Raw genomic sequence first — 16,973 nt, 5'->3', positions numbered from 1 at the left:
AGAATGAATAATAAATAAATAATAGAATTACAAAAGCAAACATAGGGGTTAGTGAACAGGAAGTACAGTTGAACAACGATAATATATGGTAATGAGAATGAACAATAAATAAATAATGGAATTACAAGAACAAACATAGGGGTAAGAGAACAGGAAGAAGAACAATGGAACAACGATAATAAATGGTAATGAGAATGAATAATAAATAAATAATGAAATTACAAGAGCAAACATAGGGGTAAGAGAACAGGAAGAAGAAATATTGAACAACGATAATAAATGTTAATGAGAATGAACAATAAATAAATAATAGAATTACAAAAGCAAACATAGGGGTTAGTGAACAAGAAGAACTGAACAACGGCAATAACTGGTAATGAAAATGAATAATAAATAAATAATGAAATTACAAGAGCAAACATAGGGGTAAGAGAACAGGAAGAACAATTGAACAACGATAATAAATGTTAATGGGAATGAATAATAAATAAATAATGGAATTACAAGAGCAAACATAGGGGTTAGTGAACAAGAAGAACAGTTGAACAACGATAATAAATGGTAATGAGAATCAATAATAAATAAATAATGAAATTACAAGAGCAAACATAGGGGTTAGTGAACAAGAACAAGTGAACAACGATAATAAATGGTAATAAGAATGAACAATAAATAAATAATAGAATTACAAGAGCAAACATAGGGGTTAGTGAACAAGAAGAACTGAACATTGATAGTAAATGACAATGAGAATGAATAATAAATAAACAATGGAATTACAAGACCAACTATAAACAGCAGAGCAGCAACATTACAACATCAATAAACAACAACACTACAACAACAACAATAAAATAAAACAAAATAAAATACACAAAAGAGCTGCAGCAATACACGATAAACAACATAACAGCAGTAATAAACATTAAACAATAGAAACACAACCACAACAATAACAGAACAGCGACAATAAACAATAAACAACAGAACAACAACCACAACAATAACAGAACAATAAACAATAAACAATCAACAACAGAACAACAACCACAAGAATAACAGAACAACAATAAACAATTAACAACGGACCAGAAACTAAAATAGAACAGCAACACACAATACGCAACAGAACTACAGCAGTAAACAAGAAACAACAGAACAACAACAGAACTGCAGCAACATGCAATAAACAGAACAGCTTACAAGAACAACAGTAATAACCAATGAACAGCAGAACAATACTACACAACAGAACAAGAACAAAAAACAAAACAACAGGAGAGCATCGCCCACAGCCAACAGAACAACAATAGCAAACAACAAGAACAAGTACAAGAACAACAACAACAACAGCCAACAGAACAACAATAATAAACAAGAACAAGAAGAACAACAGCCAAAAGAACAACAATAGCAAACAAAACAAGAACAAAAACAAGAACAACAATAGCAAACAACAAGAACAACAACCAACAGAACAACAATAGCAAACAACAAAACAAAACAACAACAGCTAACAGAACAAAAATAATAAACAAACAAACAAACAAACAACAACAACAATAGCCAACAGAACAAAAATAATAAACAACAAAACAACAACAACAAGAACAACAACCAACAGAACAACAATGGCAAACAATAAGAACAACAACAGCCAACAGAACAAAAATAGTAAACAACAAAACAAAACAAGAACAAGAACAAGAACAGCCAACAGAACAACAATAGCAAACAACAAAAACAACAAGAACAACAACAACAGCCAACAGAACAAAAACAAACAACAAAACAATAACAATAACAATAACAGCCAACAGAACAACAATAGCAAACAACAAAACAAAACAAAACAACAACAACAGCCAACAGAACAAAAATAATAAACAACAAAACAACAACAACAGCCAACAGAACAACAATAGCAAACAACAAAACAACAACAATAACAACAGCCAACAAAACAACAACAGCCAACAGAACAACAATAGCAAACAACAAAACAACAACAATAACAACAGCCAACAAAACAACAACAACAGCCAACAGAACAACAACAGCAAACAACAAAAACAACAAGAACAGCCAACAAAAGACCACCTGACGAAGTGCCGTTTGGTCTCCATGGATTCCTTCTTCAGGAAACTGATAGAGTTGACGATGCGGGCGGCGGTGGCGAGGCTGAAGGTGTAGTGGCTCTTGGTGGGCGTGGGGCGGAGGGCGGTCTGCACGTGGTCCAGGACGCCCATCGTGCCCGAAATGACGCCCGGGATGACTGTGAACACGTCGGGCACGAAGCCGCCGGCCTGAAGGGGGGGTGAGAGGGGGCGGGGTGAGGGGAGAAGGGGAAGGGGAGAGAGGGGTGAGGGGAAGGGGAGAGGGGGGCGGGGAGAGGGGGAAGGGGTGAGGGGGGCAGGGGAAGGGAAGAGGGGGAAGGGGAGAAGGGGGGGGGAGAGAGGGGGAAGGGGTGAGGGGAGAAGGGGAAGGGGTGAGGGGGAAGGGGTGAGGGGGGCAGGGAGAAGGGGAGAAGGGGGCGGGGATAAGGGGGCGGGGAGAAGGGGGAAGGGGAGAAGGGGAATGGGAGAGGGGGAAGGGGAAGGGGAGAGGGGGAAGGGGAAGGGAGAGGGGGAAGGGGTGAGGGGAGAAGGGGTGAGGGGGGCGGGGAGAAGGGGAAGGGGAGAGGGGGCGGGGTGAGGGGGAAGGGGAGAAGGGGAAGGGGTGAGGAGGGAAGGGGAGAAGGGGGCGGGGAGAGGGGGAAGGGGAGAAGGGGAAGGGGTGAGGGGGCGGGGAGGAGAGGGGGGCGGGGAGAAGGGGAAGGGGAGATGGGGAAGGGGAGAAGGGGGCGGGGAGAGGGGGGCGGGGAGAAGGGGAAAGGGATAGGGGGGCGGGGAAAGGGGGGGCGGGGAGAAGGGGAAGGGGAGAGGGGGAAGGGGTGAGGGGGGAAGGGGAGAAGGGGAGAGGGGGAAGGGGTGAGGGGAGAGGGGGAAGGGGTGAGGGGGAGAAGGGGAAGGGGGCGGGGAGAAGGGGAAGGGGAGAGGGGGGCGGGGTGAGGGGAGAAGGGGAAGGGGAGAGGAGGGAAGAAGGGGAAGGGGAGAAGGGGAAGGAGAGAGGGGAAGGGGAGAAGGGGAAGGGGAGAAAGGGAAGGGGAGAGGGGGGCGGGGAGAAGGGGAAGGGGAGAAGGGGGCGGGGTGAGGGGGGCGGGGTGAGGGGAGAAGGGGAAGGGGAGAGGGGAGAAGGGGAAGGGGAGAGGAGGAAGGGGAGAAGGGGAGAAGGGGAAGGGGAGAAGGGGAAGGGGAGAAGGGGAGAAGGGGAAGGGGAGAGGGGGGCAGGGAGAAGGGGAAGGGGAGAAGGGGAAGGGGAGAGGGGAGCGGGGTGAGGGGTCAGGGAGATGGGGAAGGGGAGAAGGGGAAGGAGAGAGGGGGGCGGGGAGAAGGGGAAGGGGAGATGGGGAAGGGGAGAAGGGGAAGGAGAGAGGGGGAAGGGGAGAGGGGAGCGGGGTGAGGGGTCAGGGAGATGGGGAAGGGGAGAAGGGGAAGGAGAGAGGGGGGCGGGGAGAAGGGGGCGGGGAGAAGGGGAAGGGGAGATGGGGAAGGGGAGAAGGGGAAGGAGAGAGGGGGGCGGGGAGAAGGGGGCGGGGAGAAGGGGAAGGGGAGATGGGGAAGGGGAGAAGGGGAAGGGGAGAGGGGGGCGGGGAGAGGGGGGCGGGGAGAAGGGGATGGGGAGAGGGGGCGGGGAGAAGGGGAAGGGGAGAGGGGGCGGGGAAGGTGAAGGGGAGAGGGGGCGGGGAAGGGGAGAGGGGGCGGGGAAGGGGGGCGGGGAGAAGGGGATGGGGAGGGGGTCGTTAGAGATTCGTGAGGTTTGATTTAAAAACAGAATTCATCATGATTATTATTATTATTTTTTTTTTTTTGCTCAGTGGCGGTCTTTGTTCAGGAATAGTATGTAGTTATCTCTCTCTATTTATCTATTCATCTATCTCTCTATCTATGTATATACACACATCTGTAGCTGCATACCTATATCTATTCATATATATACATTCCCTCTCTCTCTCATATGATCTCTTTCTTTCTCTCTCTCTCTCTCTCTCTCTCCTACATACCTACATACACACATATACACAAATGTACACACACACACACACACACACACACACACCCGAACACACAAACACACACACACACACACACAAACACAGACACACACACACACACACACACACACACACACACACAAACACACACACAAACACACACATCCACACACACACACAAACCCGACCACACATACTCGTTCCTCCTCGTCCCTTCCCAGCCACTCACCCTGAGGAAGACGTTGAGCTGCGTGGTGAAGACCCTGGCGATCGTGTCCCTGGAGAGGGCGTGGGCGGCGATGGCCATGAAGCCGGCCTGACATCGCGGGTGTAGCAGGTCGGGCGCCCTCTCCTCGCCGCCTCCCTCGCCGCCGCCGCCCGGAGTCCCGCCCGCGTGGAGGGAGGCGCCGCCGATCCACGTGATGTCCTCTAGGGGCACGCTGGCTGTCGAGTCCACGCCGTACCTGCAGGAGGGAGGAGGGAGGAAGGAGGAAGGAAGGGGAAGGGAGGGAGGGAGAGCGTATGGATGCCATCTTTATTATTCTCTTTCTTTATTTCTTTCTTTCTTTCTCTCTATCTCTCTCCTCTTCGTCGTCATTGCCTGTTTTTTGTCTTTAATGCTCTCGAAAAAAAAAGAAGAGAAAGAAAAATAATACGAAGAAATAAAAAAAAAGAAGAAAACTCACCAGCTCTTCCTCTGCATGGCCTCCCGCACCAGCTCGTGGACGGGTCGTGCCTGGTAGTCGTCGTGGGCGGCCAGGTGGAGGTCGTCGATGAACACGACCAGCCGCCGCCCGCCCTTGGCACCCCAGCCGCCCGTCTCTCGCGGCGCCAGGAAGCTAAGCACCACAGACTGGGCGCGGAGAGGCAGGAGGGGGGGGGGGGGAAGGGGAGTTGGGAAGTTAGTTGGCGGGATATACACACGCACGCACGCACATATACAGATGCATGTACGCACGCATGTACACATAAACACACGCATGCATACATAAATACACGCATGCACGCACACACACACACACACACACACACACACACACACACACACACACACACAAAATTACAAAGGCAACAATAAGAATGATAATAATAACAATAACAACAACAATAATAATAAAGACACTAATAATAATAATAACAACAACAACAACAATAATAATGACAAAAACAAATAATAACCACCACCACCACAACAACGAAACCACCAACCACCACCACAATAAAAGGACGACCCCAGTCAACCACGGACGCCCAACCCCACCTTGACGGAGAGAGCGGTGGCTGCGGGCGTGACAGGCAAGAGGGCGTACTCGGAGGCGTCGGTAGCGAGGTTCTGGAGGTGGTGACGCACGACCACTTTCCGCCCACTCTGCCCCTCGCCCACCAGGAGGATGCCGTTGGTCGCACGCCCGCACACGTCGACGAGGTAGGAGAGTCTGGTGGGTGGTGGAGGAAGGGGGGGGGAGGTTAGTTTTTTTTTGTTTGTTGGGGTGTGTGGGTGGGTGGGTGGTTGGGTGTGTGTGTGGGGGGGGGGGCAGGTTGTATGTGTGTGTTGGGGGGGGGGATTGGTATGTGTGTGGGGTTGTTTGTTTGGGTGTGTATGTGTGTGTGGGTGTTTGTGTGTCTGGGGGGGGGCGGGTTTTTTTTTTTTTTTTTTTTTTTTTTTTTTTTTTTTTGTGTGTGTGTGTGTGTGTGTGTGTGTGTGTGTGTGTGTGTGTGTGTGTGTGTGTGTGTGTGTGTGTGTGTGTGTGTGTGTGTGTGCGCGCGCGTGTGAAGGATTCTGATACTGGTGGTTGTTCGTATGCGTGCAATGCAGACACGTACTGACAAAATAGACAGACAGGCATATACAAACACACACACACACACAAGCACAAACAAACACACACACACACAAGCACAAACAAACGCACACACACACACAAGCACAATCAAACGCACACACACACACATACAAGCACAAACAAACACACACACACCCCTCCTCCCACACACACACCCCTCCTCCCACCCCAACAACCCCCCTCCCCTCCCCGTCCCAACACTCACCTCGCCGACTCCACCGTAGGCACGAGGAGCGAGGAGATCTTGGTCGTCTCCTCTATCTCGGTGTGCTTGATGACGTCGGTCCAGGGGCGCCAGAAGGACCTCTGCTTGGCGTCGAAGAGGACGTCGAACACGCTGCCGTCCCCCGGGTAAGGGCAGCCGATCTGCTCGATCATAGATGGCGTTGGGTGTTGTCTGATGTAGCCTGGGACGAAGAGTTGCCTGTTTGTTTATTTTTTTTTTTATGGATATTAGACATTAGTGGGATAATAGTGAATCAGTTGCCATAAAGTGTGTGTAAAGTCTATGGAATTGAATGAGATTTAAACAGATTTAAGTGATAAGCGTGTATAGCATCCTGATCAATAAGGGACTATGATTATAAAGGAAATACAAAGTCATCTCAGCATCCATCTTTCCCACGAAAACCTCTCTGCGCCCGACGCGAGACCTCCTACCCATCACGAGCCTCCTGAAGAAGACGTTGAAGGCCTCCTTGGCGGGGAGGGTGAGCGCCCCCGCGACGCACCACGTGACGGAGAAGAGGAAGGAGGCCGTCGTCCAGGTGGGGCCTACCTTCGGGCGGTCCTTCTGCGAGATGCTGCCGTCCTGGAGCACCTCGTTCACCACCGTCGCCGTCAGGGGGAAGATGGACCTGGGGGCGGGAGGGGGAGGGGATAGAAGGAGGGGAAGGATGGGGAGGGGAGGAAGGAGGGGGAGGGGATGTGGGAAGGAGGGGAGGGGATGGAAGGGGAGGGGATGAAGGAAGGGGGAAACATGGGGAAGGAGGAAGGAGGGGGAGGTATGGAGGGAGGGGAAGGAGGTGGAGGGGAGGGGGAAGGAAGGGAAGAGGAAGGAGGTGAAGGGGAAGGAAAGGAAGGGGAAAAGAAGGGGAATAGGATGGAGGGAGGGGGAAGGAGGTGGAGGGGAGGGAAGGGAGGGATGGTTGACGGAGGGGGAGGGGAGAAGAGAAAGAAGAAGGAAAGAGAAAAGGGAAGGGGAGGGAGGGAAGGGGAGAAGGAGATATAAATGTGAGGGTTTTAATGTTACTGAAGTAGGTCACGAAGTTTACTGGTCATATAGCTATGTTTTATTGATGAAATGGAGCGAACATGGATATTCTTTAAAGAGGAAATTAGGGACATCAGAATGTTATGAAGAGTATCTAAATGTTCATCTGAATTTATACCCATAACATAATCACTCTAATAACGCACGCACCTAATGACCTTCAAAGTCACCGTTTAAGAACGAAAATCCAACGAAAACAAACCAATTCGCTCCCACAACCTTTAGACCCTCAATTTAAGAATGAAAATCTCCAGAAAAAGAAACTCATTTGCTCCCGAAACAATTCAATTCCCGTCCACAATCTCCCGACTTTCAATTTAAGAGGGAAAATCTCCCGAAAACAGACCAATTGCCGTCCACAACCTTCCGATCTTCAATCTAAGAATATGAATCTCCCGGAAACAAACTAATTTGCTCCCGAAAGTTCTTCAGTTCCCGTTCACAACCTTCCGACCTTCAATCTAAGAATATGAATCTCCCGAAAAAGAAACCAATTTGCTCTCGAGAGTTCATTCCCGTTCACAACCTTCCGACCTCCAATCTAAGAATATGAATCTCCCGAAAAAGAAACCAATTTGCTCTCGAGAGTTCATTCCCGTTCACAACCTTCCGACCTTCAATCTAAGACTGAAAATCTCCCGAAAACGGACCAATTCTCGTCCACAATCTTCCGACCTGCAATTTAAGAGTGAAAATCCCCCGGAAACTAAGTAATTTGCTCCTGAAACAATTAAATTCTCGTCTACAACCTTCCGATCTTCAATCTAAGAGTGAAAGTCTCCCGAAAACAGACCAATTCCCGTCCACAACCTTCCGGAAATCAGTCTTAAGATTCCGAAAATCAGTCTAATTAAGAAAGTCTCCCGAAAACAGACCGATTCCCGTCCACAACCTTCCGACTTTCAATTTAAGAATTAAAATCTCACGAAAACAGTCCAATTCCCGTCCACAACCTTCCTAAAATCATTCTAACTAAGAAAGTCTCCCGAAAACAGACCGATTCCCGTCCACAACCTTCCGACTTTCAATTTAAGAATTAAAATCTCACGAAAACAGTCCAATTCCCGTCCACAACCTTCCTAAAATCATTCTAACTAAGAAAGTCTCCCGAAAACAGACCAGTTCCCGTCCACAACCTTCCGAAAATCAATCTAAGAATGAAAATCTCCCGAAAAACAAATTAATTTACTCATACAACTTCCCGACTTTGTCTAAGAATGAAAATCCAACGAAAACAGACCATTTCCCTCCCACAACCTTCCGAAAGTTAATCAAATAATGAAAATCTTCCGGAAACAAACTAATTCACACTCTCCCGACCTTCAATTTAAGTGTGAAAATCTCAAGAAACAATTCAATTTTCGTCCACAACCTTCCGACTTTCAATTTAAGAGGGAAAATCTCCCAAATTCAACCAATTCCCGTCCACAACCTTCACCGCGACTCCTCACCTGACGAGCGATACCTCGACGACGGGCAGCAGGTAGCGGCAGTGCGCCTTCACGAACTCGAGGGCGGGCGGGATGAGCCAGTTGGCCAACTCGCGCAGGAGGGCGCCGTACTCCCCCCACCAGGGGCCGTGGGCGTGGTGGTGTAGCCACGAGTGCAGGAGCGCCGCCCACCCAATCGTCTGGCCGCCCACGTACACCATGCCGCATCTCGAGACCGTGGCGGGGGATGCCTGGGGGAGGGGAAGGGGGAGGGGGGGTTGAGATTCTTTCGCTTTTGTTTTCGTCGGGTTTCTTTCTTTTCCTTTCTCTGCCTCTGTCTCTTGCTCTCTCTCTCTCTCTCTCTCTCTCTCTCTCTTTCTCTCGCTCTCTCTTTCTCTCGCTCTCTCTTTCTCTCGCTTTCTCTTTCTCTCGCTCTCTCTCTCTCTCAATCTCTCTCTCTCTCTCTCTCTCTCTCTCTCTCTCTCTCTCTTTCTCTCTGTGTCTCTCTCTCTCTCCCTCCCCCCTCCCTTCCTCCCTCCCTCCCTCTCTCTCTCTCTCTCTCTCTCTCTCTCTCTCTCTCTCTCTCTCTCTCTCTCTCTCTCTCTCTCTCTCTCTCTCTCTCTCTCTCTCTCTCTCTCTTTTCTCTCTCTCTCTCTCTCTCTCTCTCTCTCTCTCTCTCTCTCTCTCTCTCTCTCTCTCTCTCTCTCTCTATATATATATATATATATATATATATATATATATATATATATATAGCTCGCACCCACATCCAAACAAATAAACAAGAAAAACTAAGACCATCCACTCCCTAAGACTCCACCCCCACCCCCTCCCCCTCCCCCTCCCCACCTGCGACAGATCCAGGACCTCGAAGATGGTGGCCATGTCCCCAGGCACGGGCACGGTCTCCCCCGAGGGCAGGCACAGCTTCTGCGAGTCGTCGAGGGCGGTGTTGAGGTTCTCCACCCACGAGGCGTCCGTCGGGCCGTCGAACAGGAGCCACGTGCGTTGGGCGTGGGCGTTTCTGCGGAGGTTTGATGGGGGTTGAATGTTTTAATTGGTCGATATATTGATGTATTAGTATATATATATTAATATTCTTTAATGGTATTTTGATTAGTTGACATATCAATATATATATATATATATATATATATATATATATATATATATATATATAAATATTCTAATAATATCTTAATGCATCGATATATCAATATATCAATATCTATCTGTCTATTTATCTATCTATATATATTTTTATATAGTATTTTAATATATCAATATATTAATATATCAATGCATACATTGATGCATTCTAATCTATCAATATACCCCTATACCATGCCATTATAATATATCCTCGTGTCATTAGTATATTCAATGATAAATGACTGATATGAAGATCAAATGGTCTCTTTTTATCAGGATGGAATCTGATTAATCTGATATCTGATTAATCTCCCTTTATCTCCCTGATTCACTTTAATTTATTTTATCTCAGAACCGATACTCTGAATAAAGTCAGCTTATTCCTAGACTGAAAAAAACAAGAACAATGGTAATGATTATGATGATGGTGGTGATGGTGATGGATGATGATGACGGTGATTGTAATGATGATGGTGATGGTGATGATGATGATGATGATGGTGATGATAATGATGATAAAATAATTACAATAGTAATAATAATAACAATAATAATAATAATAATGATAATAATAATATATACATAATTATACGGATGATGATGATAATAATGATAAAAATAATAATGATGATGATGATGATAATGATGATAAGAATAAAAAAAAAATAATAACAATAATAACAATAATAATAATAACACCACCACTACTACTACTAACAACAATGATAACATCAACAATAACAACAATAACGACAAAATTGCAAATATAACCCTTGCTATCAATCACCATCACCCACTCATGACCTCAGCTCACCTGATGACCTGCGCGACGAGTCCATCCGACCACTCTCTATTAACGGGGTCGAGGGACCCGATCAGCTGCGCCTGCGTCAGAGTCTTGGGGTTGAGGACCTCCACTCGGATGGGCTGGTCCCCCTCCATCATGCCCAGGGCTGCCGAGAGCGTCTGAGGAGGTGGAGGAAGGGGGGGGGGGGGAATAAATTTTTTTGGGAGGGTTTGTGGTTGCTAGAAATTTTGATGAAAATTGATTCCGATGATAAAAATGATGAAATACACACACACACATACATATACACATACATATATACACACACACAAACACAAATACACACACACATACATATACACATACATACATACATACATACATACATACATACATACATACACACACACACACATACACACAAATACACACACACACATGCGTAACTGAAAAGGTCTAATTCTATTCTCGCCAATATCGTGCTAAAATCTACGGAATATGATATCCACATTTCACTATCTCACAGCTACGGTTTTCATGGGTATCTTTTGCACAGAAAAATATTCTATTAGAAATCTAAACATGCTTTTAATTTCATCATATAAAAAGGCAAGGTAAGTCTACGCGAAATATATCAAATATGAAATGAAGGATACAAGTAAATATCATTTTGTATTTCATTAGATATAAGACTCCTAAAAATATATTATTTCATTAGATATAAGACTCCTAAAAATATATTATTTCATTAGATATAAGACTCCGAAAAATATATCCTAAGTCCCTAAGTAACATCCTACAGAACCGAGTCTAAATTCCCTCTTCCTATCTGAGCGTCTTCTTTCAGACCTGAATGATCGTTGTCTTGGACCCACAGGGCGGCCCCACCACCATGACCCCGTGGCGTTCCCTCAGGGTCTCGTACAGCTGCAGCGTCTTCAGCAGGAATTCGTTCGTCGCGAGAAGACCTCGCTCCTCGCACACCTTCGAGGAAAAGGATTCGAAGTTTGTTTCTTATTTCAGTAAAAAAACAAAAATAGATATACTGTATAGAAGGAAAGATATTCGAGGCTGTTAAAAGTGAAGTGAAGAAAGGTTTGAGGCTATTCTGAATCCTGTAAAATTCGTTTTTTAGTAGTTATAAAAAGATTGAATTTTCGAAAGTAAAGTTTTCTGTTTTAATCAATTTGAAATACAAATAGATATCCTTGTTGAAGAAAGATGGTTTAACGTTGTTCGTTTCTCAGTTTTCATAAATCTAGACAATTAATAATCCGGGTCCAAGGAATAGACAGATCCACAGCCTCTCCGACCATCGCGCCCCCACACCGCCGTACCTTCTCCAAACAGCTGACCAGGTTATCTGCCGGTGGGCGTGGCGTCGGCGGGAGCTCGAGGAAGAAGTCGGAGAGAATGGACTCGAACCTCTCGTAATCGTCGGCGACCAACTTGGGCTGGTTGACCTCCCTCAGGGCCCGGAGGACGACCTCGGTCTCGGACCACTCCGGCAGGGAGGTCCTCAGGCGGGAGGTCGCCGCCAGCACCGTCTTCACGGCTCGCATGCCTGGCGGAGAGAGGGCCTCGTTAGGCGGCTCAAGGGCTCTTTCGCTGGCTCGCCCTCTGTCTGTCTGTTTGCCTGTCTGTGTGTCTCGTGTGTCTCTGTCTGTCCGTCTATCTGTTTATCTGTCCGTCTGTCTATCTGTTTATCTGTCCGTCTGTCTATCTCTCTCTCTGTTTGTCTGTCTGTCCCTTTGTCTCTGCCACTCTCTCTCTCTGTATCCCTGTTTATCTATCTCTATCTGCCTGTCTGTCTGTCTATCTGCCTGTCTGCATGTCTATGTTTGACTGTGTGTCTGTCTGTCTATCTGTCTGCTTGTGTGTCTTTGTCTGTCTGATTGTCTGTCTCGCTGCCTCTCTCTCTCTCTCTCTCTCTCTCTCTCTCTCTCTCTCTCTCTCTCTCCCTCTCCGTCTAATCTTCTCTCCCTCTTTCTCTCTCTCTCTATCACCCTCACCATCTCTCTCTATCTATCTCTCTTGCCCTCTCTCTCCCTCTCTTTCCCTCTCCCTCCCCCTCCATTCTCTCCTTCTCCCTCCTCTTCCCCCCCCCCCTCTCCTTCTGTCACCCATCCACCCAAGCAAAAACACTCCACCCAATCCACAAACACAAACAAAAGCACAAACCAAAGTCGTAGTGATGGTGAGGATGCAGCATGTCCTGACAGTGCGCCATGACGCCCACGATGCGGGCGGCGAGGGCGCGGGCGTGAACGAAGCCGCACGAGAGGAGCGACACCTCGGCGATCGACAGGTAATCCGCCGCCATCATGGACACCGGCCGAAGGAGGAGCTAGGGGGGGGGAGGGGGGAGGGGGGTGGTGATTGACGTGAGAGGTGTTATTTGACTTTCTGTCGCTATCAGTTAATTAATTTGGTCTGAAAGGTAAATGACATTCATCGAAATTATAAAAAATGGTGTTGGAGTGGTGTTATTTGATTTTCTGTCGCCATTTCATCAATATTGTCTGAAAGGTAACTGACATTCATAGAAATTATAAAAAATGGTGTCGGTGATGTTATTTGATTTTCTGACGCCATCAATTAATTAATATTGTCTGAAAGGTAACTGACATTCATAGAAATTATAAAAAATGGTGTCGGAGTGATGTTATTTGATTTTCTGACGCCATCAATTAATTAATATTGTCTGAAAGGTAACTGACATTCATAGAAATTATAAAAAATGGTGTCGGAGTGATGTTATTTGATTTTCTGTCGCCATTTCATCAATATTGTGTGAAAGGTAACTGACATTTATAAAAATTATAAAATATGGTGTCGGAGTTGTGATGTTATTTGACTTTCTGTCGCCATCATCAATTTGGTCTGAAAGATAATGACATTCATAGAAATCATAAAAAATGGTGTCGGAGTGATGTTATTTGATTTTCTGTCGCTATCAGTTAATCGATTTGGTCTGAAAGGTAACTGACATTAGATTTTTTAAAAATAGGGCCGGAGGAGTGATGTTATTTGACTTCCTGACGCCATCAGTTAATCAATATTGTCTGAAAGGCAACTGACATAAAAAAAATAAATAAAATAAAAATAATATAATGGGGCCGATGGGGTGTGATTTATGAAATTCGCGTGATTTTTTTTTATCTATATTTTTGCACCCTTGGAAAGGGTTTATGTACATGTGACTTAATAAATAAATGACAAATAAATGAGGAATAAAAAATACTGTCCGAAAAATAACTGACATTTCAAGCTGGGAATATCCAATTTTGTATTATGAAAAAATACTGTAGATAAACAGACAATCTGGGAATACCCAGCACTGTATAATGAAAAAAATATGATAAAAAGACAAATGAATATACATATCTTTGGAGGATTTGTGATTAAAGTATTTCTGACTGAACAAATATTGTGAATGGACAAATGAATATATAGACAATCGGTGAATACCCAATAGACAGAAAACGGATTTAAAAAAATTGGTGAATATCCAATACGCTAAGGAATAGATAGAATACCCAATACACATAGGAATAGATAGAATACCCAATAGACATAGGAATAGATAGAATACCCAATAGACAGAGGAATTGATTAAAACATCGGTGAATATCCAATAGACAAAGAAATAGATAGACAACCGGTGAATGCCCAATAGATAAAGGAATAGTTAAAAATCGGTGAATAGCCAATGGATAAAGAATATAATTATAGACAATTTGTGAATACCCAAAGGACAATGGAAAATGTAGACAATTAGCCAATACACAAAGAATACATAAAAATATATATATATAGACAATCGGTGCACATCCAATAAACAATGGAAAATATAGACAATTATCCAACAGACAATATATAGACCATCAGTGCATACCCAAAACCCAAAGGAAAATATAGACCCTGAAGAAACACACACAACCCCGCCCACCGTCGCATCCCCTCACCTTCAGGTTATCCGGCAGAGCGACGCGCCCTCTGTACTTGGGGTTCATAGTGACGGCCAAGAAGCCCTGGGCGTTGAGGCCGAGAGGAAGACCGCCCTCCATGGAGAAGGTCCCGCGCCCTTCCCGCCGCGCCCGCACCACGGTCAGGATCTGCTGCGCCGCCACGCTCAGCACGCCCACCTGGGGATGAGGGGCGGGAGTGGCGATGAAATAATGATGATGATAGTAATAGTAATAATGACAATGATAATGATAATAATAGCAATAATAATAACAATGATAATGATAATAATAGTAATAATAATAACAATGATAATGATAATAATAGTAATAATAATAACAATGATAATGATGATAATAGTAGTAATAATAACAGTGATACTGATAATAATAGTAATATTAGCAATAATGATATTGATGATTATGATAATAATAATAATTATAATTATATTAATAATAATAATTATTATTATTATTATAATAATAACAATAATAATAACACCAAATATATTTAAAGAATAAGGATTCATATGAATGGATTAGAGAACGGGAGGACAGGAGAGAGAGAGAGAGAGAGAAAGAGAGAGAGAGAGAGAGAGAGAGAGAGAGAGAGAGAGAGAGAGAGAGAGAGAGAGAGAGAGAGAGAGAGAGAGAAAGAGGGGGGGGGGGGGAGAGGGAGCCAGCCGTCCACCTCGAGCCTGTTGAACTCGTCGAAGCACGCCCAGCTGCCCGACGCCGCCACGCCCGTGAAGAACTTTCCCATCGAGATGAAGTCGAGGTCGTCGGAGCAGTTGAACACCAGGCAGTTCACGGCGAGCGCCCGCGCCAGGTCCTGCGGGGGAGGCAAGGCAGGTGGGGTGCCTGTCGCTTTGGCTTTTGTAGGTGTATAGGTTTGCATGCTTATGTGCTTACACACACACACACACACACACACACACACACACACACACACACACACACACACACACACACACACACACACACACACACATATATATATATATATATATATATATATATATATATATATATATATATATATATATAATATAATATATATATATATATATATATATATATATATATATATATATATATATATATATATATATATATATATATATATATATATATATATATATATAAATATATGTATATGTACATGTGCATGCATGTATGCATGCATATATGTCTGTCTGTATTTATGTATGCATGTATGGAATAAGGTATGTTTAAATGTATACAAAGACATACATATTGAATCTGAAGAAGATAAACAAACCACTTTTTATCACCTTACCTTTTTCTCTATACCTATCTATCTATCTATCTACACATCCACACATACTTTTTTATCTACACATACATACCAATATATACCTATACATAAACACAAACCAACAACCGAACCCACACGAAACAAGGAGACCTCCCTACCTTCACCGTCTCCGTCTTCCCAGTGCCCGCCGGACCCTCGGGCGCCCCTCCCAGATGGGCGTGATAGGCGGTGACGAGGGTGTGGTAGGCGCGGGCGGTGAGGGGCGTGACCACCAGCCTCCCCTCGGCGCCCACGTACTCCCAGCCCCAAGGCAAGGGACAGTGGAGCATCCTCGCCTCCATTTCGTCTTCCTTCATGTAGTATCTGCTTGGGGTTCAGAGGCGTGAGATCGTGCTGAAGTTGTTCTGGAGGTTGTGTTCGGGTTTTTGTTCATATAAACGGGTTGGATCTGTGTCTGATGCCCTTACTGTTATTCAAATGGGACAAGAAGGGTGGAAGAGGGAGAGGAACGTTATTTGTCCTGTGTTGGGTTTTTGTTCACAAGAACAGGTTGGATCTGTGTTTGATGTTCTTATTGTTATTCAGATGTTGGGACAATAAGGATGGAAGAGGGAGAGGAACGTTATTTGTCCTGTGTTCAGTTTTTGTTCACAAGAACAGGTTGGATCTGTGTCTGATGTTCTTATTGTTATTCAGATGTTGGGACAAGAAGGGTTGGGAAAGTAGAGGAACGTCATTTGCCCTGTGCTCGCTTTTTGTTCACATGAACGGGTTGGATCTGTGTCTGATGTTCTTATTGTTATTCAGATGTTGGGACAATAAGGGTTGGGGAGGTAGAGGAAAATTATTCGTCCTGTGTTCGTTTTTTGTTCATATTAACGGGTTGGATCTATGTCTGATGTTCTTACTGTTATTCAGATGTTGGGACAATAAGGGTGGAAGAGGGAGAGGAACGTTATTTGTCCTATGTTCCGTTTTTGTTCATATTAACGGGTTGGATCTATGTCTGATGTTCTTATTGTTATTCAGATGTTGGGACAATAAGGGTTGGGGAGGTAGAGGAACGTTATTTGTCCTGTGTTCGGTTTTTGTTCACATGAACGGGTTGGTTCTGTGGCTGATGTCCTTACTGTTATTCAGATGTTGG

General features: G+C 45.0%; 1 protein-coding gene across 1 annotated transcript in view; it reads right to left on the bottom strand.

Moving 5' to 3' along the window:
- The window catches only part of LOC113802260 (dynein axonemal heavy chain 7), an 82,179-nt gene that overhangs the window by 36,882 nt on the left and 28,324 nt on the right, over positions 1 to 16,973 (bottom strand). Inside the window, exons 26-40 of the mRNA XM_070127602.1 lie at positions 15,985 to 16,189; positions 15,239 to 15,379; positions 14,548 to 14,727; positions 12,761 to 12,926; positions 11,917 to 12,143; positions 11,429 to 11,563; positions 10,607 to 10,758; positions 9,490 to 9,664; positions 8,662 to 8,891; positions 6,598 to 6,794; positions 6,143 to 6,344; positions 5,355 to 5,529; positions 4,780 to 4,946; positions 4,323 to 4,557; positions 2,101 to 2,306 (exon numbers count right to left, since the gene is read on the bottom strand). Coding sequence (XP_069983703.1) covers positions 2,101 to 2,306; positions 4,323 to 4,557; positions 4,780 to 4,946; positions 5,355 to 5,529; positions 6,143 to 6,344; positions 6,598 to 6,794; positions 8,662 to 8,891; positions 9,490 to 9,664; positions 10,607 to 10,758; positions 11,429 to 11,563; positions 11,917 to 12,143; positions 12,761 to 12,926; positions 14,548 to 14,727; positions 15,239 to 15,379; positions 15,985 to 16,189 — 2,793 coding nt within the window. The remainder of the gene's footprint in view (positions 1 to 2,100; positions 2,307 to 4,322; positions 4,558 to 4,779; positions 4,947 to 5,354; positions 5,530 to 6,142; positions 6,345 to 6,597; positions 6,795 to 8,661; positions 8,892 to 9,489; positions 9,665 to 10,606; positions 10,759 to 11,428; positions 11,564 to 11,916; positions 12,144 to 12,760; positions 12,927 to 14,547; positions 14,728 to 15,238; positions 15,380 to 15,984; positions 16,190 to 16,973) is intronic.

Source organism: Penaeus vannamei, chromosome 12 (genome assembly GCF_042767895.1).
Source record: "Penaeus vannamei isolate JL-2024 chromosome 12, ASM4276789v1, whole genome shotgun sequence".
NCBI lineage: Eukaryota > Metazoa > Arthropoda > Malacostraca > Decapoda > Penaeidae > Penaeus > Penaeus vannamei.
Note: the sequence above shows the minus strand (reverse complement) of the source record. Positions and strands in the feature narration are given on the sequence as shown.